General features: G+C 41.1%; 1 protein-coding gene across 1 annotated transcript in view; it reads left to right on the top strand.

Moving 5' to 3' along the window:
- schip1 (schwannomin interacting protein 1) overlaps positions 1 to 26,404 on the top strand; it is a 172,104-nt gene that overhangs the window by 37,420 nt on the left and 108,280 nt on the right. The window contains exons 6-8 of the mRNA XM_079556343.1: positions 10,757 to 10,821; positions 11,021 to 11,086; positions 11,503 to 11,638. Coding sequence (XP_079412469.1) covers positions 10,757 to 10,821; positions 11,021 to 11,086; positions 11,503 to 11,638 — 267 coding nt within the window. The remainder of the gene's footprint in view (positions 1 to 10,756; positions 10,822 to 11,020; positions 11,087 to 11,502; positions 11,639 to 26,404) is intronic.

The raw sequence follows: 26,404 nt of genomic DNA, 5'->3' as shown, positions 1-26,404 counted from the left end.
TCTTATTAGCCAACAATGCCTCCCCTTTTATTTTAAAGCCCAATAAAAGTGGCTTTATTGTTGCATACATTTACCTTCAGCTTTTGCATATATACAGCTCTCGGGACGTCCCGCGCAGTGGCCGGGGCCGTGGTGATCCGCTCTGTTGCTGCGGAGGACAGGTAGTATTGAGTAGTGTTGTAAAAAACGGGCTATTTTACTGTGTGTTTGTTCTGGCATGTTAACGACAGGCTTTATGGCGCGGATTATGCCTCACCAGGGGATGATGGAAGCTATACAGGGAAATGCTCACGGCGAATGGACAGAAAGTGCCACGGGCGATGTATGTTCCATAAGAGGCTGGATGTATGTGAAAGAGGAGCACAGATGTATCACCTGTGCATGATTGTTGTTTTTTGAATCCGAAGTCTGTTCAGTATGGGAGATCATCATTATTTGACGGTGTGTGTGGTTGCTTGAACAGCAGAGCAGTTCTTTCTTACAGCCTCTACCACAGGTCAACTCACAGATGTCTTTGATATTGTCGCTGAGTTGCATGTTACTGCCGTCTGTATCTTCAATGCGGAATCTATGAATGGAATGTATAGTCACCCATACAAGTCAGTTTCTTTACATTGAAATTGAATACACTAGGCAATCTATTTTTGCAGTTAATTCTTCGTAATACCTTGCCGTTTATTTGGTCCAGCTAATTAGTCTTGACATTGAGATTTTTTATTTTATTTTTAGCATTAGATTGTATGACTCAGCCCGGAGCTCCGGGTCCAGAATTGTGTAAACACCCACTGGGTCGAGTTGTCGTTTTGAGAACATCCTCTGGCTCCCTGCGCCACGTCCTTGTAGCATTCAGTCAATAATAAAGTGCACACTGCAGTTGTGTACATTCATTCATATTTTATCATCCCATCCTCGCTCAGGGTCACGAGGGGCTGGAGGCTATATCGGCTGAGTTAGGGCATTCACACATCCGGCGTAATTCTTTTAGTCGCTGGGGTATAGCGAAAGTGTATTAAGACAACATCATCTTTGGGGAAATACACACAGGAAGAAAAGTGTGTTATTCACTGTTGAGAAATGCTTTAAAATTGACAGGCTACACTGTGGATATTGAAGGACTATAATGCAACAAATGTGTTTTGATATGTGACAGAGGAATGAAAACAAGGTCAGAATGGATGCATTTCTGTTCATATTTAATTGCCAGCTTTATAAGCTAGTAATTGAAAATATTATCCCTTCTTATCTTGGCCCTTCTTGAATTCTGCTACTTAAAGAAGAGGGCCTACAATGTCTTCACTTTGGCTTTACCCAACTCTAAAAGCTTCAAATAGGATCAAAAAAGATCATTAGCCAAAAAAACACACAAAAAACGATGAATGACAAGACGTGGCAAAAAAGCGAAAATCATAAAGTGACGACAACGCAGGGAAAACAAATAATCAATTTATATCAGATTTGTAGGCCTTAGCTTTCAAATAAGGTGGCACACTCACCTATAGGTTGTGAACTCTCCAGTCAATTAAGCTTTTAGATTTGGGTTTAACCGAACTAGAGAAAATGTGCTCGGTTAAGGCGGGAATTAAGAGGTTAATACAAAGTCACAAATGACAGTGTTGGCCAATAAAGCCTAAATGCTAGGAGCCAAAAGCAACTTGGTTCAAGGCTAAAGAAGTGGCCTATTACAAATTATTTTACTAGTTTGTCAAGTTGTATGTCTATTATTGAAACCTTTAATACAGTTTTAAACATAGGCTATTTGGGAGATCAAAACAACCTTTCCAACCTCCTTCATAACCTCCAAAAATGCATATAGGCCGTGCCCCAATTCTAAATGCTGGGTTTACTGACTTCTGTTCTTGTGTTCTCACACCCCATTCACTGTTACTATCATTTGCCAAAACAAAGAAAGTGATCATAATATGATTATGTGTGTTTCTAGTGTGCACAGTTCCCTTTAAGGCTTCTCTAACTATGTCATCTATAGGCATTCTCCACGCACTATTTATTTCTTGGCTTTGTACATGCCCCCTCCTACTGTATGTCTGTGACACTGTTGGTCATTAGCCAGCCTCCGGGGTAGGCGTGTGGGATATAGGAAACCAGTGGGTGTTGATTTCAGGGCTATTCGAGGGCGACATAGCGTTGGACACTGGAATCGAATTCACAAATACACCCACATCTAGTGCATCCAGGTGGCCGTGAAAAACTAGATAACAGAGGCCAGTGCTATCTCATGCTGCCCATACACACAGACGCTCAGAGCAGCGGCGGGTTGTGTGTCCCTGTGGCAGAGGAGAGCAATGAGGAAGCCAGGGCGGATGGCAGCGATGGCGTCGGCTGGCTGGCCAAAGCACTCCAGGGAACGGCTGACTGATAGCGGCTGCCTGCTCTGCTCTGCTGTGTGTGAGCGAGGGAAAGGGTACAGTATGTAATATAGCAGGTGGAATACAGTGTTAAACCTGTAAGGACACTGTCATTAGGGGGTTGCGTCATGGCAGATTTTGGAAGTGACTCAGACTTTTGTGGTCTCAAAGTAACACTGTTATGACTGAACACGAAAGCACGAATGGTCCAGTGAACAATGAGGTAAGAGTAACTTGGCAGTGAAGTTGTAGGTGTGTGTCTGCGGTTCGGTGTGTAACAGTGCCAAGGGTCTGTAGTTTAACACCAGCTACCCTGACCCAATGCAAATACGTGGAACTTATAAAACTTTTAATGAGAGCCAAAAGGTAGATTTTGGCAGAGATTGTTGTAAATTCATACACATAAAATGCATTTGTCTATACATGCGTTTCCACTTACATCACGCATTGTTCCGGTGGCCATTTTTAATACCGAAGCGGAATTATGCAGTACTACAACATGTAGCAATATCTTTACTCAGGAGGAAAATGAAAAACAACTGATGACAGTGGCATTTTTATGTACTTGTAATCATAGCTCAAGAAGATAACATGTTTATGTGATATAACCAGCAAATGTGGCACAGACGTAGCAATGCTGTCTGCCGAGCTATAGCAGGATTTACTATCTGCTTCACTGCTATCTGCTTCACTCCTCAGACTAAATTAACACATCAAAGAGGAAGCAGAAAACCTGTCTCTGTGATTTGTACAGTTTGTCATATCAACAGAGTCTCAGTCTGAGTCAGTGTTTAAGTTGCCTAAGACGTTAGCATGCTACTGGGTAGCTACTGTCAACCATTGGCGTTGATTCAATCAACTAGCAGAGCTGAGCTGTTGAAGCTACATGCTAACCGGTAGCATGCTAACCGGTAGCATGCTAACGTCTTGAGCAGCTTAAACACTGACTCACTGGTTTCTTCACATAAACGTGTGCTCTCTAGGGCCGTGTTTTTACTGTAATCTTCTTGAGCAACGAGTACGAGTAAATAAAAATGTCTCATGTAAAGCGCTTTGTGACTAAGTTCTTCTAAATTTGGGTTCGATGGTAGGGCATTGTAGTTAAAATGTGGGTGTGCCGTTCTCTGGAAGCTGTGCACTTACAGTTAGTTGAGTTGATCAGCAAAACAAACACAGCTGGGCTGCAGTGAGCAGTGGAGGCAGGATGATGCAAAGTGGAGGGCAGGATTCAGCCACCAGTGCATCACATCAGGAAGCTCATCAAGTATTGAACAGGAACTTAGACACTGTGGAAGACAGTCAGTCAGGGCAAAACAAGCAAAGCTAAACAAATATTTCAAGGGGAAACCAAGGAGTATGGCTCGGTTTCTGTGTGATCTTTCCAGTTCAAGAGTTTTCAAAGTTATTCTCATGAAAAATTAAATACCTGCAGACATTTATTTTAATTCAGTAAAAAGTTTAGTACAAAAATAAGCACTAAAAAACACTCAACTCACCTGGTTAAAAGTTGAGAAAAATCATGGCACTGATGACTTCTTAGGACTTCCCTGTCAGGTTTTGATTTAACACGAGCGGGGCCAGAGTTTTCCAGTTCCAGAGCAGACCCGCTCCCTGGTTTTCAGTCATATCTTAGGAACCATAAGCTGGACCTGGCCGACAGACCTCTTTCCTCATTTGAAAAGGCTGGCTATTTATATCACGTGGGGGTTAGCATGTGTGTGGCAAAGTCCAGTGGTGCCACGGAGAGATTTACGGCACATGTACAGCGGGTACGAAGGCAGCCCATTGCTCTCCGTCCGGGGCTTTGTGGCTGCCTGGCATCGGTCCAGTTTAATTTCTTCAGAGCCCAGAGCCCTGTTCTTTTCATCTTCCCTCCATCCCTCCTTCCTTCCCCACAGCCAACCCAGGGCCTATACTTTATCTCCCCTGACCACTTTAAGCTATATCATTTTGGTCTAGCGCAAAATGCCCCACCTTAATGTGTCCCCTGTCCATTGTAGCTGCGAGCTCGACCATGTAAGTCAATTTCACAGCCACTCACTTCACTCCTGTCCTGTTTGCTCTTCAGCTCACTTGATGACTTGAGAGAGTATTTGTTTTGAGGTCTAAACAATAAAACGTCCGCAGTTCTACTCGAATCAATTGAACATGTTACATATTATAAGCTTTAGAGTATTTTTACACTCCAGGGATAGCTAGATACAGTAAGTTTGACGCAAAAAGCTACGATAGACACACACTTTTAGATAGATGGATATGCAAAGCTCTTGTTCATTCTGCACATTTGGTGGCGGTAAACTTCTGCCGTAGCCAGAGTAGTTTAAGGACTATCTCGGAGGGCATAGACTTGTCGTCACACACAAATTTATAGCTAATATTGTATTGAGTTTCAATTGCACTTATATTTCTAAAGTGAATGTGCCTTTGCTTCTAAAACGTTCCATCAACAATGCGGAGCCGTATGGGCCACACGTAGAGGACATGACAAACATCAATAACAGCGTGAAAACGATATAAAAACAATAAGGCGTATAAAAGCCAGAGATTATATCAGGGCCCGGGAGTGCAGTTGTGGTGAAAATAAAGGGCAGGAGGCAGTTTTTAATACACGGATCATGTTCGGCATATCAATATCCTCACAGCGTACATGGGCAGAGCTAAGACACTATAGGATATGATCTACAGCTGCAGCCTGAAGGCACCGTGCATTACTGACCTGACACTGCTAATGCTACTCTAATGGGCCCCATAATAGACCTTTGACCTGTTTGCCTTCACCAAGGAGGCCATGCCTTTGTTTTGGTTGGTTCGTAATGTATTTCATTATGTAGCAGTCAGTGCATTTTTTTAGGTAAAGTCTAGTATGTGTCCTGTATTTTATCATTGTTAGAAAAGATCAAAATTAAGCTTTACAAAGAGCTGGCAAAGGGAAATTTTATAGTTAAAACACAACCATACATTTTACCTTTTTCATTGGACTTTACTTGATGGTCTAATTGTTGAAAAGAAAGTTGGGCGATATTATTGTTGTAGCGTTTTGTTTTATAAACCCTACACCACAACAGTACTATAGTATACAGATAATTACTGTGTTACTGGCCAGTAGCTTGTTGTATTTCTTCTAGGAACCGCGGTGCTTCTGGACATTTTTAGATACTCTGCTGAAGCGGCTCGTATAATTCTGTTACTTTGGTCAAATGCAATTTCTTTTATGTAGTTTCTTTACTTTCTTGGAATGTTAAAGTGTCAGCCGTGCATTGCGGTTGAGGCACAGCGCTAACTTTACGTTGTGTCCTGGCTGGTGTCTTTCTGCTGGCTTCTCTCTTTTGAATCTACTATAAATTTACCAACACATGCTCCCACACAATCAATACTGGTCTGCTTGGCACTGCCATCGCCCAAAATGACTATAGATTTCCTGTCCACCCTTCCACTAAATTATGCAAACCTGGAGTTTTTACTGGGTCAGTTTTGGGTATTGCTGTTAAGATTTTAGGTGATGTTTTTGAATGATAAATCCAAGAACTCATACAATGTTAGTCAGTGGTACGCAGCACGAAGCACCACTTACTAGTGTTAAACATCATATATCAGCTAAACCCATTTGAGACCTACAAATTTCTTCTTCTGAGACAATGAAGAGGCACCAAGAGCCGGCCACACTTGCAGCACAGTGGAGACGTCACAAGAGGAAATGCAGGAAACAAAAAAGGGACAAACGAGGTGGTATCCGGGCGAGACTCACAGCTAAGCCACACATGCCTTCTATTGTTCTGGCTAATGGACGTTCAGTGAGGAATAAAACAGATGAACTGCCAAGCTCTTCCCAGGAGATGGTGAAAGACTGTTGTGGAGTGAGCTGCGCAGGAGGAAGGAGGTGGATCTGTCCAGTGCAGGACACTACGCTCTGAAACAGGGGTGCTACGGTTTCCTTTACCTCCAAAAACATGCTGGTCAGGTTGACCAGCATGCGGCTCAGTCGCAAAGGCTCAGGACTAACACCTGAACACTATTTTGTTGTACGCTTGTGCAATGACAAATAAAACACTTACTTACTTACTTATATCGACACAAACGGGGGCTTTGAAAGTCTTCCCCCAGCTCATAATGATGTTAACAATATGTCTGTATTTTCAGGTTTTTACAGTTCTGTTCTGTGCAAAATAATCTCCAGTGTGTCACTGCCTGCCCCTGCTGTAGTTGATAGATTCGATAGCAGTGAAATATGTGCTGCTGTGGAATCGGTTGGGAATTTGTTAAAGAAAAGTAGTGCAATAGGATACTGATGGGTTGTTTGGGTACATAAAGTACACACAGACCACACAATACCTGGTTTTCCCAGTGATGGTCATACTTTCAATTTGTGCCCAAGGACACAATGTCTTCTCTGCTTCAAGTCGAAGTAGGGATTGCATTATCCGCTTTGGGTTCACTATTGCATGACTTGATATAAACTTGCAGTTCAAATGTAACAAATCCAGATTCCTATGCAGACTTAATTGTCCAGACAGAGCCTTAGACATGCAAGCATTTCCCCTTCTGCTCTTCTAGACGCCAGCGCTCAGTCATTCCTTAATCTCTTTGACAACACAAATCTTTTCTCTGCGCCGTAGTGACTTTTATAACTTCCCCAAACTAAGTTAAAACGTCTGAAACAGAGTGTGTCTGTGCTGGAGTGATTGAACGACGGATCTGCTCTGTTGAGTTTGACTTTATTTGTCTCTCAAGGGGCAATTTGAGGATGAGTTATCAGTCTACTTCCACTTGAAATTTCTTCAAACGTTACCCAGAGGAGCTGTATGCCCGGATTCAAATGGCCAGATCAGTTTGTGCGGGAAATGAAAACAGTTGATGCTTAGCTAATACAACATTTGGCAGATGCACTGTGAATCCTAACCCAGACTCTGTAGACACAATGTGCTGTTTAGGATTTTTAACAGGGAATAAAGAAGTCGAGGAGAGACAAAGTGAAGAAAAGTTGCCACTGAACACGCGTCAAAGGCTCTGATTCTTTCTAATGAGCTGCTTGTTCCTTTAGGGAGTTGTCGTAATGAGAAAAACATTGCCAGCCACCGTGCGACTGGGCTAACAGCCAAATAAACTAGATATTTTGAATGTGAGAAGCATTTATTAAGAGCAGTTCATCCATAAAAGTCACATAAATATGCTGCTGTATTTATTATCAGTGTAAAGGGCACTTTAGCTTTGGTAAAGTCATAAAAATGCAATAACTGAATGTTGTGAATTCTGATAATTACAAAGTTTGTGTAAGTGGGGACATGGTATTTTAGGGGAGTTTGTTATTTCTTAAAGAATTTATATATACAGACAGAGCTACAGTATTATTTTGAGAATAAGACTATAGCAGTGATTATCTGCATATTTAGCTGTATTTTCTTATTGTTGACATGACATGATTTTGTACAGATTTAGGCCTGTTTTGTCCCATTTAGCTGCTAGTGGTATTCTGAAACTCTTGAAGTCACTTGATGTGCAAAAAACGGCATATAGAGCGCTGAAGCTCTTGTTTATGTCCTTACTAAAGGCAGGGCATGTAGCATTCACATTACTGTTTTCAAATGTTTTCAGAACTGATTAAAAATGGCACTACAAAAATAAAATGAGGCTGTGTTGCCAAAGTGGGTAAAGTCTTGTATGTAGGATCTGGTAATCCAAAGCATAGAGCTTGAGATTTCTGATTTATTGCACGAATCGCAGTGGATGGGTTTAAAGTTCTTAAGACAGGTTTTAATGCTTTTGAAAATATGACTTATTTAGATGGATAACATCAGTTGCATAGCTATCATTTTACTTCAGTGAGGCAGCAATTTTAATGAAGAAATGTTGGTAATGATAAGTTATTTTTATTTGAATTTTTAAGTTATGACAGGAAGTGACATAGAAGAAGGTAACATTCCATCGCAGTTTGACTCATTTCCTATTAAAATAACTTGGTTGCACAACAACAGTTTAAAATTGTTAACCTTCCTCGATGTCACTTCCTGTCGGTGTCCAAAGTGAAGTGAAACTCCATTTTGTGAAAATCACAAAAATGGCCAAACTAAAGAAAGCAATCTTTAGCAAAACCTTAAATATAATCACTATGTTATAGCAAAAATTCTGTCTAATGTGTCATATGCACTTTAAGAACAATATATATATATATATATTTTTGTAATTATAAATAAATTACCATTATAATTAATTAGTAAAATCATTATTTAAATTCAGCATTTTTTTTTACTGTATGTTTGGTGGCACAGATAGATCATGTTTACAAAAGACTACACCTCTTAGTCCTTTTGTACATTACTATACATAATGCAGTAGTATTTATTAGCAACATTAAAGCATACATTTGCACCGGTGGGTTCATAAAAAAATGAAATAATCATCAATGCCCATATAATACTCGCTGTATATGTAAGTGGTGCCATATGTTAGCGTGGTTGTAGCTTCTTAATAGAAAGGATATACAGTAAATTCTATGCACGTGCACAAAGACGCCTTGTAAAAGCTCCAATAAAACCCGGGTGTGCACGGACTGAAGTTGCTCGATGGCCTGATGTGACCCCATGTGCTCATCAGGAAGAACTGCTCCACTTAAACTTTGTTGCTCCCTTGTAATTGAATTAGTCTGCTCAATTATGTAGAGGAAGGCCTGTCCTCATTACGCAGCACTATTAAACATGGAGCGAAGGGGAGCGAGCAGCCGGTACTGAGAGAACCACCACAATGGAAGGGTATTAGAGTCAGGAATAAGGCTTTGGAGCTTTGTGGGCATCATAATCATGTGGGTGATGGAAATGGCAAAACTCAACTTACTCTGTTGTCTTCTGCCACTTCCCTTTCCTTCTGATACATTTAACAATATATAATTTATGTTGTTTCATAATAATGTTAACTGTTCAGGCTTAAAGGGCTCTGTCAGTATTCACCTACTCAAACAAAATAATCTTTAAGCACTACTAAGTAAGTAACTCATGCCCCTAGAGGCCATAAGCGCCACTGCAGATGTCGTTGCATGTTGCGTTTTTTACTCATTAATTGACCGTGAGAGTAAACACTATGCTGACAGAAAAGACAAAGGGAGAGAGGGATATTGTACATTCAATTACACAATGCACATAATGCTGCGAATACTGTTTAAGTGGCGCTAGCCCACAGTTAGCTTTGCCCCTTAGCCTGTTCTTTTTCGTGATTCCATTAGTGTGTACAAATGAAAAAATATTCCCCTGATATATTCATCTCTACAACTGGTAATACAGTGTCTTGTCATTGTACATAACAGATTAGACTAGATTGCTAGTGTGTTTAATTATATTTTGCTTGCTAATAGTATTGCAATGAGCCTCTGTCCAGCCTGTAAGCAGCTAATATTTAACAACTGCACTACGGTTCATGACTTTCAGTTAAGTCTTGTATCTTGGCTCACCCCTTTAGTTTTCCTTCACGTTTTAACTCCCTCCTTCAGTGCCTGCGCCTAATGCCTGGAAAACGCTGCTGCAGCAGAACTGGCTGGAGTTTGTGGCGAGGTTTACTTTGCTAACTTCAGGGGGAACACAGCCCATGCCAATAATCTGCCACTGACTGTGTGGAGCCCTGAGCTCAGCACTCTCAATCACACTGATCAGCATTCCCTCATACTTGTACACATATATTCAGATATATACACCAGGATCTGAATGTGTTTCAACAGCTTTGCAACTTTTTTTTTTTCTTTATCATTATTTACTCGCTCACGACAGCACATGCAGTCAAAGAGCGATATTTTATACACAGCGTTTTCTGCTGTGTTGAGTACAATTTTCAAACAGTGGGTACACTGCCTCTGGCTGATATTCATTTCAAAACTATGATCCAGCCATAGGCCAATGTGCATTCAGTGTCATATTGTGTAATGACAGAATAGATTTGCATGATAAAACAAGTTAGGGCAATCCATGTACAGTATATATATATATACTGTATATAGTTGGACAGGGGCCAATGTAGTTCAGAGGCTGGAGCAGTGATCATATACAACTACGTAAATGTGTGGTGGTTCAGTCCCAGCTCTTACCAGTGTTATTGTATCTTTGGACACACTTCTCTGAGTGAATGCGTAAAACATGCGATTGGTGCTGATATTGGCTGTAAACACATATGAGCAGCCACATTTTTAAACATTGCAAACAAATTCTTATTCACAATGTTGGCCTGAAAGTACTTAAAGTGCACTTAAAGGGACAGGCAAGGGCACAGAGATTTGTTCAAAGTGCGTAAAATGCGTAATTGCTATCAATCAGTGTAAGGACATTTGACTCACACACGTTTAAGTAAATTTGCCACTCACCATGGGATAAAAGACAACCATGTTATACCTGTGCATCTTTTGTCTGTGTCTCCCATAGGAGCAGCTGAAGACTCTCCAGAGTGGTTTGGAGCAGGTGGACAGTGGCCATATCCAGCTGCAAAGGTGTGTTTCAAATCTACACAATGCCATAGCGCGGGAATGCTCGCAGCACCTGGCCTTGTGTGTGCTGTAAAATCCAATTCCCTGGAGATGGGGCCAAGCTGTTTAATTGCTGATAACCCACACTGATTGCTCTTGTGCATTGGTGAGCATATGTGTCCTTTCAATGACCCTTTTCTCCATCTTTGCTTCAATGACGCAGTGATCACCTGACTATGGACTTGGACAACAACATGAATCTGCAGCCCATGGAGACCAAGGCGTTGGTGTGAGTATATGTATACCACAAATATTTACCTTATGTAAATGTGCATATTATTGTATATGTACAGATGGAGAAGTATTCAAACCCCTTTGACTCATATGTTATTTTGTGGAAGTTGAATTTTGAATATTTAATTCACAGAGAAAATGACAGTTGTTGCTTATAAACCTCATTTTTTTGGTTTAAAACAATTGTTAGTTGTGGTCCTAAGTCATTGCTTACTTTTCTTTTGCATTTCTGACATCCCAATTCTCTACAGGGTTGAGCTTATAAGCAACACTGTCACGGTAACTAGTTATATTGTTACCATTGAAAAATAGAAGGAGAAATCGCTATGCTTTTAGTGCGAGGCAGCCACATAATAAAATAAAAACAATTATAGGAGGTCTGAAAACTTTTCTTAATCCTTTTTTGTGCAGTATTCAGAGAGCCTGGCGTGACTTCCTCCAGAGACAGGAGGTGGAGAAGAGAAGCCCGTCCCCTCCGTCACTGTCCTCCTCAGACAAGATGAGCATGTCCATCAGCATGACCACCCTGTCAGACGGCAGCACTCCAGTAAGGCAACCTTATTTATTAAATCACTTTCTGCTGTTTCCCTGTTGTGTCATGTAAAAAAAACAACAACAAGGGCACAAGTCTTTGGATATCTCTTTGTAATTATGGGGTTCAATCTGGAGTTGTCGTCAGAAGAATGCAGTTGTAAACACTTGAGCATGTTTATTAAGTGTCATGTTATTCTCAAAAATGTGTGTATGTTATTTGTTGGATAATAATTGTCTTGTTATGCCTTGTTTGCAAGTGCGTATCACTGCATACATTGGGTGTTTCCCTGAGCTTTTGATTCATTTTGATCCAGCTTTAGTCTTGGTTGGGCTTTATGAGCAAATAGTTTATATACTGTACTTATCTTTTCCTGTCCAGAAGAGGGCAGTGTGATTCAGGTACATTTCTCGGGATGCAGCCTCACATCCATCCTCTTCATGTGGAGCACAGAGTAAATACAGGAGGATTTGGCCCGACATATTCACACTCTCCCACACATCTCTAACAGCTCACACTGAGCATTGAAATCAGCCATTCTTATTCAGCGCGTCCTCCCTTCATTTAACCAGACCACAGTAAATCCCAGGGATTTGATGTTCCGGTCATTATAATTCAGCACTGAAGTTGCCTTCTGCTGCTGGATGAGTAGCAAGAGTGTGTACACTTTTCCACTAATCTGTAAGACCAGAGTCAACAGGCAGGTTAAATCTGGAGACAGCTCTGAGAGTACCATTGAGGTTTTACAAAGAAACGCTTTAACGCCAAAAGAGACTATTTGATTTGGATTCTTGCAGACACAAAGGTCAGATGCGTGGAGTGGAGATGCTGTCGTCAGAATTTCAAATACGCTTGAAACATTCTGTTCAGAGCCTCCTGAGGGGACGTCCAGCTGAAAAGAAGTTTACTGCATTGTACATTGTCAGTGAAACTCTAAATCTTCAATTTTATCAACTGGAGTCTGTTACTTTTGTACCAAATGCCATGTGGGTGGCATGGTAGTGTGGTGGTGAGCACTCTTGCACTCTCAAGGCCAGGTGGAGTCTTTGTGGGTGGAGTTTGCATGTTCTCCCCATGGCTGTGTCATTTTTTTTCTCCTCTGAAACACTGAAATCAGCTTTAAAACATGTACATTAGGGTCCCCTCTTGGGTTAGGACTAAACTGAAAATGAGGCATTGAAATATCACTGTGACTCATATGTTGTGTTTATTGTTTATTCAGAATGCAGTCACACAATGTGCCCGTTCTGCAAATAGCCATTACTGGTCTTGGGAAATTACCTTCATACAAGGTGTGCAACAATAGTGACCGGGACTTGGGTAAAAAAGAGGCGATTTGTCCAGAGTGTGTATAAAGTCGTCAGCTTGTCCTATTGTGATATATGCTGCCCACAGTGGTATAACAGTAAACCAGGTTGTGTCATGGTTGATGTTAAAGATCCTTGGGGATGACCAGGAAATGCTTAGCTCAGTGCCTCAGAGCTGCTGACAGTGGCAGATCATCATTACTGAGGGGGGAGAGTAAAGACTGTGTATGTGCGTACACAGGACCTTAAGGTCAAGGCAGATAGAGGAGAGTGTGAGAGGAACGAGGGAAGGATGAAAAACAGATGTTGGTTTGTGGCTTGAGTTGCTGATACAGTAGATTCTCTCCGACCGGCCGCTCCTCTCCAATCACTTCCTGACCTTTTTGTTTTCAGTGATTGATCATAGCAGTGCGTGCGAAATCTTCTCTATTATCTTAACTCTCTTGGTTCAGTTTTTCTTCTCGCTGCCATATTTGCTGGTTTTGCCCTTGGAGTAAAGCGATGCGTTTACTGAACCTGACAGCTCCACCTTCTTAGAATTTCTAACGCTTTCATTTCTGTCGACCCAAGCGATATATATTCAGTGAAGCGGTTCACAGTTCATGCACAGTTGTGGGGGATGAGCCACATATTCTTTAGAGAATTTGACGTGGTAACCATGCCTAAAGTGATTGAATTGGTGACCTTTGCACCTGTAGCGTCAGTCATGACAAAGCGACATATAGGCACAAATCTATGGACGTATGCTGGTGTGAAGTGATCTGTCTACACACATAATACACATACTAGCATTTTATAATACAACAACTTTTATTTTGTCAAAAGCCTATTATTTACTATTTTTCCCACAGGACCGGTAATGACAGATTTAGAATTGAATTGTACCCTGAACTTAATCTACTGTGTCAATAAAGACACAGTAGGCTGGCAATCTTTCAACCCAACTGCACGGTTTGCTGTTTATCTGTTGTTAATTGCTTGTTTACAGAGCAGCCTTAATAGACTTCTTATCATCTGTAAGAAAATGGTGACGTGACCAATTCCTGTTTTCTCGAAGCAGCGCCAAAAAGTGAGGCACAAATGATAGGTCGCGTCAAGAGGACCCCAACAAAACTCCTGCTTTTATGTCCGAGTGAATCAGCCAGCTTTATTTTATTGTTTCATAATACTGCAGCACATCAGGTCTGCAGCCCCAGCGACCACCCACACACACACGGGTGCGCACACGCACACCGCTAAAGCTTCAATTTCACTCTGTCCACATGATAGATGCCTTTTTATAACCAGACATCAATCCATACTGTTCGGGGGCTGCTCGAATGCTGTGTTGTTCTTGACAGATTGCCAATAAATTACCTGGAGACAAGCAATAAAAGCCAACATATATTACATTAAAGACATGTTTTAATTTTGCTCTGTTTCATTCAAAGTTACGATTGGTATTTGCATAGCCTTGTATTTGCTGTAAGTGTCTTTGGTTTTAGGAGCTGTCCATGAACCCAGTGCTGATTTGTGATGTCTTTAGTGGTAGTAATGGACATAGAACGCTAGAGGGTGGTGTTGGGCTACAGAAACCTTGCTTCTTTCAGTAACGTAATCAAGCGAAACTCTGAAATTCAAATAATCTTGAGAAACAATGAGAAAGAAAGTCAAGTCTACTGAACCCTTTTCACCCAACTTTTTCAGTGTAAAGTAGCATCAGACCTTTCACTTATCTACTGTCTAGAAGGCAGTACCATGTTAATTCTAAGAGTAACTTTAGCAATGCCTAGTGAAGTGTATTTGAGTGCAAGTTTTGACAGAGCGATATAGTATGAACGGAAATGTCATAGAGACCGGAAAATATTGTGTGACAACAGGCACTAACTACAGGCAATAGGTTGCATTTACGTGACATCACACCATTCTAAAGAGCCCACAGTTTAAAATTGAGGTGGAGGGTAACTGAAAGTTTTATGGTGGTAACGGGCAATCTGGAGATTTTTTTTCTTAGTTTTTGGCAAATATCTCAGTCATCACTGGGAGAATCCACATGAAACAAAAACTGTATCAAAGTTCATTGTCTTCTCTCTCGGCACATATGAACTAATATCTAATTATTTCCTCATAAAGGCAGCCAAAAGTGGGAGACAATATTCAAAAACATGAGCGTGATGTTGGTCATCACATAGAAATAATATAGTGGGTTTGTGAATCCAGTCACTGTCAAATACTGATGAGGAAAAACATTTGACAATTTTCGTTCTGGAGACTGTATTTCTCCCATAGAGTTGTATTGGCCTCTGCCCTCCACCTGACATTATGACATCATCACACTCTAAAACATGAACGCAACCTATTGCTCAAGTCACTTTTTATTGTACCTAATAGTTTTGACTGATGTTAACCAGCGTTGAGTTGTTGTTATCGTATCTGATCTAGTCCAGGTATTAAGCGGGCTATTGTTTTGGTAAGTGAAATGGACAGATCAGGTCGGACCATCTGGTGTTCTACAGTGATACGAACCCCACGGTGAATCCGAGCTGTACTCTGCTGCCCGTCCGCCAGCTGTCAGGTGTCTGCTCTCCGGAAACCTCATCAATGCAATCGTTCACACCCACTTTCTGCTTTGCTCACCCACTTTCTCCTCTTCGCACTGTTCAAGCTCATTTTGTTCCCAGCCCCGTACCGTCTACTTGACTTTATCAGGTCATGCAGCTGCGAGAGTGGCCCCAGTGTAGGAACGAGGCTCGGGAGATAAAGGAGGTTAGGAAAGTAAGTGCGTTTTAAGTACGCCAATAAACATGAAAACAGCACATGACAAAATGCTCTGTTCTTTTGCGATAATGTCCTTTTAATTGCTTTTAAATCTCTCCTTTGACTTTTAAATCTGCGCTGTCCTTAAATAACCCACTGGATGTAGCACAAATTCAAAGTTATCCAGGCTTTACAACAATAACAGATTATAACCAGCAGGAGGCACAGACTGTTCTCGCTCAAATTCCATTATATTCTTGTAACACAGCGCCAACTGTCACTGAGCTGGCGCTTAATCTAATTCAGGCCATTTACAGGCAGCATTTAATTTAGAGATTAGTAAAGATGCAAATACATGGATTAGCCATAAAATGATATTCTCCGGTAATGTGACGAACATGAATTTGATCTTGTTGCATCGTCAGGAGCGACAGTGAGCATTTTTGTCCTCAAGTTCTCTGTATCCAACAAATGCAGCTCATGGAAGAAATGTGTGAAATGTACATTCGATGTATAGGGATCGAAAGCTGGTAAAGGAAATCTGTTGGAGCTCAGTTTGAGAAATACGTTAATGTTGGAGTAAAATATTAGAAATGTAACATATAACATAAAACATGCATATAATAACTTCCAAGCATTGAGCCATTTTCAGACAACCGCTTTGAGTCTCCACCGTGGACAAGAACATCCCTGCGATGATTTATGTTAATTATGCAAATACAACATAAGGCTTTGCAGATTAATGCTAACCCCACCAATCTATTGGCGACTGGAGGATGGCTTGAGGCGGATACTTTTTACAATCCTGTTACTGTAATACGGGCAGAAAAAGCAAAAAAACCTTGGACGAGCGATTAGGGATTTCCTTGAATTGGTTTACGGGAGCTTTATGGATGATAACTAGTCTTAAGTTTTCATTCATGGAAGGGAATTGGATAGAAAAGATGGGCGTTTGTGATCTGCCTGTCTCATTTAATCAATTGTGTATTTATTAATGCATTTTTCTTATATATATATATATATATACTTTTACATTTAAACATCTTGCAAACACATTTTATACTCTCACTACAGTACCTTTGTAACCGCTAAAGATAGGGCCCAGAACTTTACAAGAATATATTCAATTTGTGATTTGACCTTGTGATAATCTGCCAATTTGGAGAAATAGTGATATTGTGATTCAGTCCTCTTCTGTTTCATACAGCTCTATGCGCAAAGTAACACACGCTCTCTACTTTTCCCCACGCAATCTTCGTTTTTTTGTCAGCCTATTGTCAGGAGAATCCAAGCAATCATTGTAAAGTCATGAAAAATAGACTTTTTTGACAGCTTTTGTTTTGCTCTGAGGCTGGTAAGGAGGAAGTGCGCACTCTGGTGGACGTAAAAGATAACTGCATTTTATCATATAGTTAAACATACGCATATTATTAAGACAATATGTTATTTTAAAGAGACGAGATGCAAGTTGGTGCATGACGGCACTTCGGACTCGAAGTCACACCTTTTTGAGTGACAGTGCAGGATTTTAGAGGTGAATAGGTCTGGGCTCATTCTACACATTAGGACATGGCTGAAATGACAAGAATGAAAATACTTAACATTTTTAAACTCTGTATAGTCCCTTTAAGTTATGCTACTAATATATCAAGGCTAAGGATGTAATTGTACAACCTGAATATAGCATGGCCTGGGCTTTATTAATAAGGGGAATGTGTTGTGTTTTGTCGGTCATACTGTCATATCTCAGAATAATATCCATTTCCATAAAAATGCAGGAACAAAAATCTAAAAAAAAAAATACCATGTGACCCGGACACAGCTTCACAATATTAAGTGTGAAAGTTTTCTGCTATCTCCCGTGTCTAAGGTAGGCCAGTTAGATTGACAGCCCTGGCGAGATGGAGGAGGACCGCGGTGACAGAGCAGCCCGCGTATTGACTGACAGAATCATTAGCCCCAGCGCCCTGTCACCTGCTCCTATGTGAGCCAACTCTCGATCCTAAACCCACACAGCCCTCCGCCACGCACTGGAAAGTAATTAAAATGACTCAATTTGCTAAAAGGCCGAGCTCACGTGACTTTATTACATTCAACAGAGCGCAGAGATTTCAATTGAGGTGGTGGGGAGAATTTTCCCGAACTGTCATTTCAGTCATTTCTGTTTTGACCTGGTTTATGGTTAATATATCTATCAATACTGGACCAATCACCATGAAAGGAATACAATAGAAAGTTTTGGCACAAATTAAAAGGGCATTATATTAGAAAACACTGACTCATGCCCTTCATCTGAAATTTTGACATAATGCGAGCCCAGCCTATTATTACAGAGTTTGCCTGTTCCTCATATACATGTGTGGAGCAGCCTGCGGACATGTGAAGGACACCAGTGCCTATCATAATTATGTATGAATGAGGGCAGCCTTTGTGCGCTGATGTGTGTTGGGGGCAGTGACTCAGTGCTAATCACCTGCCAGCAGCGTGTCAGCTCCAACATGGGCCCCGGCACACTCGGGACGCATCATGTCACACGTCCCGTGATCGGTGTAATGTATAGGCTCCGTATGTGGGACAAATTGAGGAGTATATGAAGAGGGATATGGATTTGAAGGTTGGCTTTTTGCTCTTGAAAAATGGGTTAACGGTATGTTTAGGTTTCAATGCAACCCTACTTTAACCTCTTAAACCCCACCTTAACAGAGGACTTTTTCTCCAGTTTGGATTTACTTACAACTAAAAGCTTCTTGAGGGAAAAAAAGTGTCAAAATGGCGACAAAATTGAGCCGAGAATGAGGATGAAAACGCAATAAAAGAGCGACAATAACATGACAATGACAAAGTGACAAAAACGTGTGAAAAAGCAACAAAAATGCTACAAAAGAGCAACAGAAAAGTGACAAAAACGCAACCCAAAAGTGAACCAAACAGCAATGAATATGCAACGATAAAGCCACAAAAGAGCAAGAGAAGAGCAACAGAAAAAAGTGACGAAAAAGTGATGAAAAAGTGGCAAAAGCGCCAGATAAGAGCCATGAAAAGAAGTGTCAAAAAAAGGTGGCAACAATGCGAGGAAAACTTGTGTTCAATTTCTCATGCTGTGTTTGCTCATTTTCCCTGTATTTGGGTGGTTTCCTCCTGACCCTCCTAAACCTTACCCAAAACATGCATAATAGGTCACATAATAGACACTCCTGACATGCCGACCACGAATATAGCTCAAAAAGGAAGTGAAAGAAATAAGATACTACACTTAAAAAGTAGGTTGGGAAAAATGGGCATTCATTAAAACCTATTGGTTGGTTGTTTCACTCGTCAAAGAAGTCGTAATTAACACCTGAAAATCCCCTGGGGCATCTGAAAACCATCCAGCTCTTTCTAGGTGTGACGTCATGTTTTCCTTGTACAACCTACAAGCAACCAGAGGGGGTCACTGTTCTGCTTTGGAGAGTTAGGTTAGCGTTTACACACATTGTAATCTTTTAATATTTTTGATGTGGCTCATGACTGTTGTACTTATGAGTTGTTAATAGGGATAATGTTAACTTCAATCCCTGATAATCCTACTCAATGACTTTTCCTCCTCTTGAAATAATCCATCCATTTATTTGTAATTAAGGAAGCAATGCTCTTGATTGTAGTGGTTTATCTAGTACACTGCATCTCCAGGGTCCTTTTCTTCTCTCCTTCTACCTCTCCTCCTTGTGCCTTTTAATTTCAAAGCACTTCAATTAAATATTAAAGTGTTGGAGGGTTACGTCAGACTTGGGAGCTGCAGCTGTGGTCCTTGGCACGCATACATGTAAAGAACTACTGGCTGTATGTGGCTATGCATTGTCTGGCATGTACACATATACAATATTCAGGTAATGGCAAAACAAGTCATAAAAATTACATTTGTATTGGAATATTCCCCACCTCCAAGCCCTGCTGCAAAGTGTGCTAACGTCAAGATGTCTCATGAATTGTGCAGCGCGCGGTTCTGCAGTGTATGCACGGTCCAACACATTCAGAGTGTAGCACCTGCTTAAAACATGTGCTAATGTTCACTTTAAACCATTGTTTCTGTAGCTGAGCCACACTTGGATAGATAGAGGGTTATTCTTGCGCCGCGGTTGCAATAGTTCCCGCCTTGTCGAGCTCAGTGAGTGTGTTTGTGAGAATAATAATTGATTTTGCTAGTTTCTGTCAAAGGGAGACGAACACTGGCGTTATGGGTGTTCTTTATTTCATTTCATCCTTCACTTGTAAATGAGGCCTTTAACTGTGTTATTGGGTTAACTTGGTGTCAGTTACATTGATGGGCTTACAATTACCTATCACAGTGGACGATGAAGACTTTGGGGAAGTCATGAGTTCATCAAGAATCGAACCGAAAACCAAATTTCAGAGAGGCAGATGCGCTATAAGCTGTTATGCTTCTTCAAATAGGTGTAAGAAAGGCTTGTCATCTAACCAGTGAGTGCTTTGGGTGTTCAGTGGTGGACAGATGGGAAAGAGAGATTAAGGTTAAAACTGGTTAAATATTGAATCAAGGTCCCGGAGTCTGAAAACTTGAAGACACATAATTCAGCAGAAATCTGAAGCGTGTTATTAAACTGATTAAAATGTTCATAGTGATTCCTGGGCCAGGCGAACATCTGCCCATTTGATTGTCGGCTCGGCGTGTTTACCAACAAGATCACAATTAGCATGGAGTCCGCATGACTCTGCTTGGGTAATTGCGGCATTTGAATATTCATGTTAGGTAGTGCAGTCAAATTTGTCCCATCTACATGACTCCACAATTGAACAAGATGGGAGTTACTTTGGCTCGTTAATTTAGTGTCGTCTCGCTGCAGAGTAGATGCTGGAAAGAAAAGGTGTTTTGTTCCCATGTAACAAGCAGTAGGTCGTTTTTCTTTTTTGCTCGGTGGCAGCCATGTGTAGCTGTCAGGTTGCACACATGAAAAAGCTCGACATACGGCCACACATGCCAACCAAAGAGGGAAGTTCGTAGCAGATCTATGCGATTGTGCACATGTACGGCACACGGCTTCCAAGATTTCCGTGTGTGTGTGTGTGACGGAGGGTGCAAAGGAACAGCCCGCAGCATTGTGCATATCCAGCTTCATTTAAAAGGCTGCAGTCTATTATCAGCATGATCATTATACCCTGCCCTCGCTGCCTCAGTCTTCAAATTCTGATTCAGGTTCACCAAAATATCAGCATGTGTCTAACACTCGTAGAATATTCTGTTTTGTTATGTTTTTTTTTTATATGTACATAAAAGAGGAAATCTAAAATGGGTGACTTTTGTAAGCAAGTGAGAGTTTTACTTTTTTGAAAAGTTGAAATGCTAAAAAAAACAAAAAACATCCCAAGGGGTAGTGTGCAGAGGTTTTCCTTCAAAAGTGGTTTCTTTTACAGGAGTAATTTCTCCAAAGCCTTTTAAGTGGGCCTGCAACATTGACTTGTACTTACTTTGAGTTGGCACACGACACAGAAAGTAGTAGTAGGCGTTGTATTAGAACTAAAAGACAGGAAAAAGAGAGACGTTATAAAAAGTAGCCTTAGCAGAAAGAAAACTGACTAAATTTAACTTCATTTGTGTGTGTGTGTTTTTTTATATATATTCTTTTGCTGCAACTATCCTTTGTGTACTCGAGTGGTTCTTCCGTGTTTGCAATGGCAGCTCAGGCCTAATTATTACTGGGATTTTTTTCCCATCTGTCAAATCGGGACCAGAGTGAGGCTAAAATAGAGCAACATTAGGAAAATCATGTCATGTTTTTTGTTTTAGACTGTGTTGGCACAAAATTCAGTCATATGGAAGACTTTCATTGCGATAATAATAAATTGGGTATATATTATGCAGCCCTATTAAATACTGGTAAAAAAAACAACTGTGCTGCCAATGAACTTGACCTGATTCCAATTTTCCATATATTGTTGTTACAGCGCACGGTGTCGGTTTTGGTCTGCAGAGGCGTAGTTAGCATATGTCAACTTCATGTCAAAGAGTCTGCATTCCTTTTCCTGCTCGGCTTCAATAGCGTTTCAACACAACTGTCCGTGTTGTTATTCAAGTCGAACAATCTCACTGCCTATTCATTCCTGTGAGACCGTGCTAATAGTGAGAGGAGCTGTCGGGGCGTGGAGCTGTTACACTAAACTGCTTCTCAAAGACACACACTCTGTTCCTGTGGTGTGTTCACGGCTCTCTCGGATGTGACCATCTAAGCTCCGATTTTGATTAAACACTGAACAGGCAGTCTTTTGGACTTCCATGGGGACCAGAATGGGATTTTGTGTCTCGCTTTATTGGTTTGGTATTTAGACTTTAGGAGATTCAGTGAAGGAGAAGGATGGTATGTATTGAACAATAGTCTGCTTTCCCCTTCCAGGGTCGCCCCAGCAAATCTGCCTTCTCGGGTGCAGTGATTTGCAAAATGATTGAGCATGTCCTGGAGTTACCTTTTTCTTTTATGAGAACTTTTATGATTGTTCAGGTTGGGGTGCAGGTTTTGTGAATGTCAAAAACATTTTATTTTGCTTCTGAACCAGCGAGTATTAACAATTGCCATAAATGCAGACATGGCATGAGAAGTCATCTGTGGTAGTATGTCTGTATTTTACCTTTATTTTCCCAGAAATCCATTTTACAGCAGAGTCCAGGCTCCCTAATTTATATTGTATATTTTAGGGAAAGCAGAAGATTATACAAGTTAGGAGTAAACTCAAAAAACGTGAAAACTGGTACAATAAAAATTGCAGAGGAAAAAAGGTATTATCTTCCACACAGAGAGTGCTGTTCTCCGGAGAGAAATAAATAGATTTGTGATTAATGAAAAGATGTCTCCCTCCTCTCTCTAAGCTAACTTTCTCCGAATGAAATCCATCTTCATACAGTAGAGGGAATGATTATGGAGCAGATAACCAGGGAAATAGGCAACGCATTCTCCAATATTATAATCGCATAAACACCAGGGCCAGGGCAGATAACAGGCTCTCGCTAAAGTCAACCACTTGCAAAGATACAGCCACCTCCCTTTGCCAAGTACACTTAAAAACAGCTTTAACTTGAGGCTGTAATAGCACTGTGATATGGACGCAGAAGTGCTGATGGTGCATCGTTTGTGAGCGTTTTAAGGAGACATACGGGAGGCAAAGAGGGACATTTTCCCCCCTTTATGGTTCATTAGGTTGGTAAACTGATATCATCCGTAGTGCCCTTATCCCGACACCTGTGTGAGTCATCGTCTGGCATGCTCTGCTGCATACAAGGCCATTACACACCCTCTCACCGTGGACACTAATGGGCATGAGCGAGGTGAGGAAACATGTGCCGTTGGAGTGACATGTCACTCCGCACAAAGTGTCACACGGCGATCAAAAGGCTGTCTGGCTGCTCTTTATCAGATACATCCTAACAGAGGTAAGGTGTGCTTTACTGCCCTCTGCGTTTGACCCATCCATCACTGCCACTGGTTCATGGTCAGGAGTACCCAGCTCGAGGAGAGGCCTAATGTGCATGTTTTAGATCAGGGGTGTTGAACTTATTTTGGGTCATGGGCTGAAATTCAGCCCCACGGCAGGTGGCGGGCTACATATATTGTGAAGGACTGTGGCCTAATAAATAACAACGAATTACACATATTGCGCTTTATCAGCCTGTGTCACACATTTCTCAATGTGCTGCATAAAGTCATTATTCATACACTCCACATTCGACGGCAGTATGTTACTATTGTAGCCACAGCTGCCCTGGAGCAGACTGACCATTTACCACATGGCTATAATATGCCGTTTGTATCCTGATCTCTGATTCAGTCAGTTTCCTCTGCTGTACATGTGTGGAATTCTTTCCTTTTTTAAATTTAAACTAGTGGCTGGAGTGAGCATAATGGCTATTTCTTTAAAAATCCATAACTCCGCACAGGAATGGAACTTACTTTTTTTTTTACATGCTTAGCAATTCATGCTCTACAAAGGGCCACATGAAATCATCTCATAGGCCGCATGTGGCCCGCGGGCCTTGTGTTTGACAGATGGTTTTAGATTGATGGGGTAAACCTTTTTTACAGTAAACTTAGACACTTAACATTTATCAGATTTGAAAAATCATAATAATGTGCGTACCATTTCTGGTTTTATTGTCGCCATGTCGAAGGTGTATATTTCACTCATCTCAAAAATCGTTTCAATATTATCTCGACTAAATCCTCTCAATCCATAGCTTTTTCTTACGGGCACTAAGATACTACCCTACAAAACTACGCCTGGTCTCTCTTCATTAATGTAAATGGAGCAAGGTGTCTTTAACACACCCCATAGCACCACAAAATACATCTTCCAAATGGCCATAAAGTTGTTTCATCTTCGGCACCGGGGCTGGAAATGTAATATTCATTAAGCTGGGCAGAGTATCACTCTCAGCTGTAAACTTTACACCTTATAGCAAGCTATGTCAGCTGCCTTTATTGCAACCTGGTTCACTTTAAGTCCCCCCTCTATGGCACGAGTTGCGTCTAATGGTGACAATTGTGTTTCCTTGTAGCTCAAAGAATGACACCCGGCTAGACTACTACGAGTGCATATCCCCATCAACTGTCTCCAAAGCCAAACACGCGCTATATTCACACTGCTTTGATTTGACAGCACTTTCCTCCTCTAAGCGTAAAGCATTCTCGAAATCACTCATCCACAGGTTCACGAACTCCACCAGAAGCTGCGGTATATAGAAAGAAAGCGGCGCGTGATGGCTGGATGCTATATGTTATGGCAGGAACATGAGAGCGGAGATGAAAATATGTTTCCAGGAAGGCTTTGATTGGGGGACGCGTCTTCAGTGGCTCCTGCAGGGAAGATAGCTGCGGTTTCGCTGAGAAAGGAACATCCTGTCACTTTTAAGAAGCCATAGTAGTAGGGAGAAGTCACATGGGAGTTGGGGTAAAAAGTTCAGCGGGTACGACTAGGTGGAAGCTTGCAAAGATGGAGTTTTTATCCAGTATTTGGTCGGTTTTGCATGTAATTGGTGAATAGAAAATCATGTGGGTGGTGTGTCTCATAGTGTCTCATTTTTGTTATTATTATAATGTGTGTTTCTTGCCTCCACAGCAGCTGTTTTTCTCTTGAATAGGAATTTACATTTCATTGAGCCATTTCCAATAAGTACAGCTGTCTCCATGCCGTTAAAATTGTAATATAAAATAACCAGGCTTGCTTTGATGCACTATCCAAACCACAGCCAGTCTATCACTTTGCATTTCCCTGCTATTATGGATCATTTACATACATTTCAAAGTACTGTACGAGTTCAGTACAGCAAGATCTTTCATTGTACTGCGGAAGATTATTCCAAGAACAGACACATTGCCTTGTTCGTCTCAGTTGTGCGGGCTCCCAATAAAGATCCATCTTACTCTCGCAGAAGTGTCTATGGTTTGAATCAATGCGTCACTTCAGAGGTGTCATTTTAATAATAAATGAGAATGCAGAGTAGGATACTGTGTATGAACATACAGCGTATATCTCTGATGGAGCCCACAGTCGAGTCTGATCAAATTCAACAACCATGTCTTGTTTCTGTTCAAATTAAGATTGTGAGATATTTGATTAAAAATATCTTTACTTTACGATTGATTCAATAAAGGGAGGTTTGTGTTGTATTTTGGATGGATTTTTGGTATTGCCTTACTTACTTAAAGGGACTCTTGCTAATCTTTTGTATGAGCAGAGTAAAATGTCCCTCTGCAGTGCATTGTATTGACAGACAATTATGGAAAAAGAGACCGCTGTGTACTGTCCGCACCATATTATGAACATGTCATGACCCATGTCTAATTCGCAAATCTTGCTTTAAAAATATGGTTTTATGGAACTGACAAAGCTTTTTGTTTATTGGAATTTAAGCAGTATTAAGTAACTTGTTTACCTTAATAAATCCTTTTCGTAGTCCCTCTGGGGGTAATAAGTCTTAACGGGATGATTGGGGCGTCTTTCATCTCCCCCTGGTGTCTCTGGCCAGAAAACCACAATTGCAACTTCGCTGCCACCAGGTCGGAGTCACCAATGCACACTAATGGAATCACGAAGAAGAAGCTAACAGGCTAACGGGCAAAGCTAACTGCGGGCTAGCGCCACTTAATCAGTATTTTCAGCCCAGTTTGAGTGAAAAAGATTATCTCCATTGTGTAATTAGATGCACAATATCCCTCTCTCCCTTTGTCTTTTCTGCCAGCGTACTGTCACTCTCACGGACAATTACTGAGTAAAAAAACGCAACATGTTACGACACCTGCAGTGGCGCTTATGGCCTCTAGGGGCATGAGTTACTTAGTTCTGCTTTAAATGTTGTTATTGTAATTGCTTTATCTGCTACCTTTTACAAATTGCAGTTTAAAAACAGCGATGCTTTTCACAAAAATCACATACAGAACAGGATTAGCTACAGCTTAATCTCACCTCTAACCTGAAAATCTCTAATACTTTTGTCTAAAAAATGTCACTATCACATGTTAGGATAAGCCTGCTATGAATGCATTTATCTCTACAACCTGTAATTCAGGCCGCGGGTATTGTAAGTTTCCTGGCCGGCTGTTGTGGTAACCCTCCATGTATTGAGACTTCTGCAGACTTCGCTTATCTACGCTGTCCATCTTATAAATAGTTCCTGGAGATGCTTTGTGAAATCAGCTGTGCACCTGACAGAAAAATAAACAGTGGGAAATAGCTTTGTGGGGGTTTTGCATCATAA

The sequence above is a fragment of the Gobius niger genome (assembly GCF_951799975.1).
Source record: "Gobius niger genome assembly, chromosome: 1".
NCBI classification, from domain to species: Eukaryota; Metazoa; Chordata; class Actinopteri; order Gobiiformes; family Gobiidae; genus Gobius; species Gobius niger.
The sequence above is the reverse complement of the archived record's forward strand: the minus strand, read 5'-3'. Positions and strand labels throughout refer to the sequence as shown.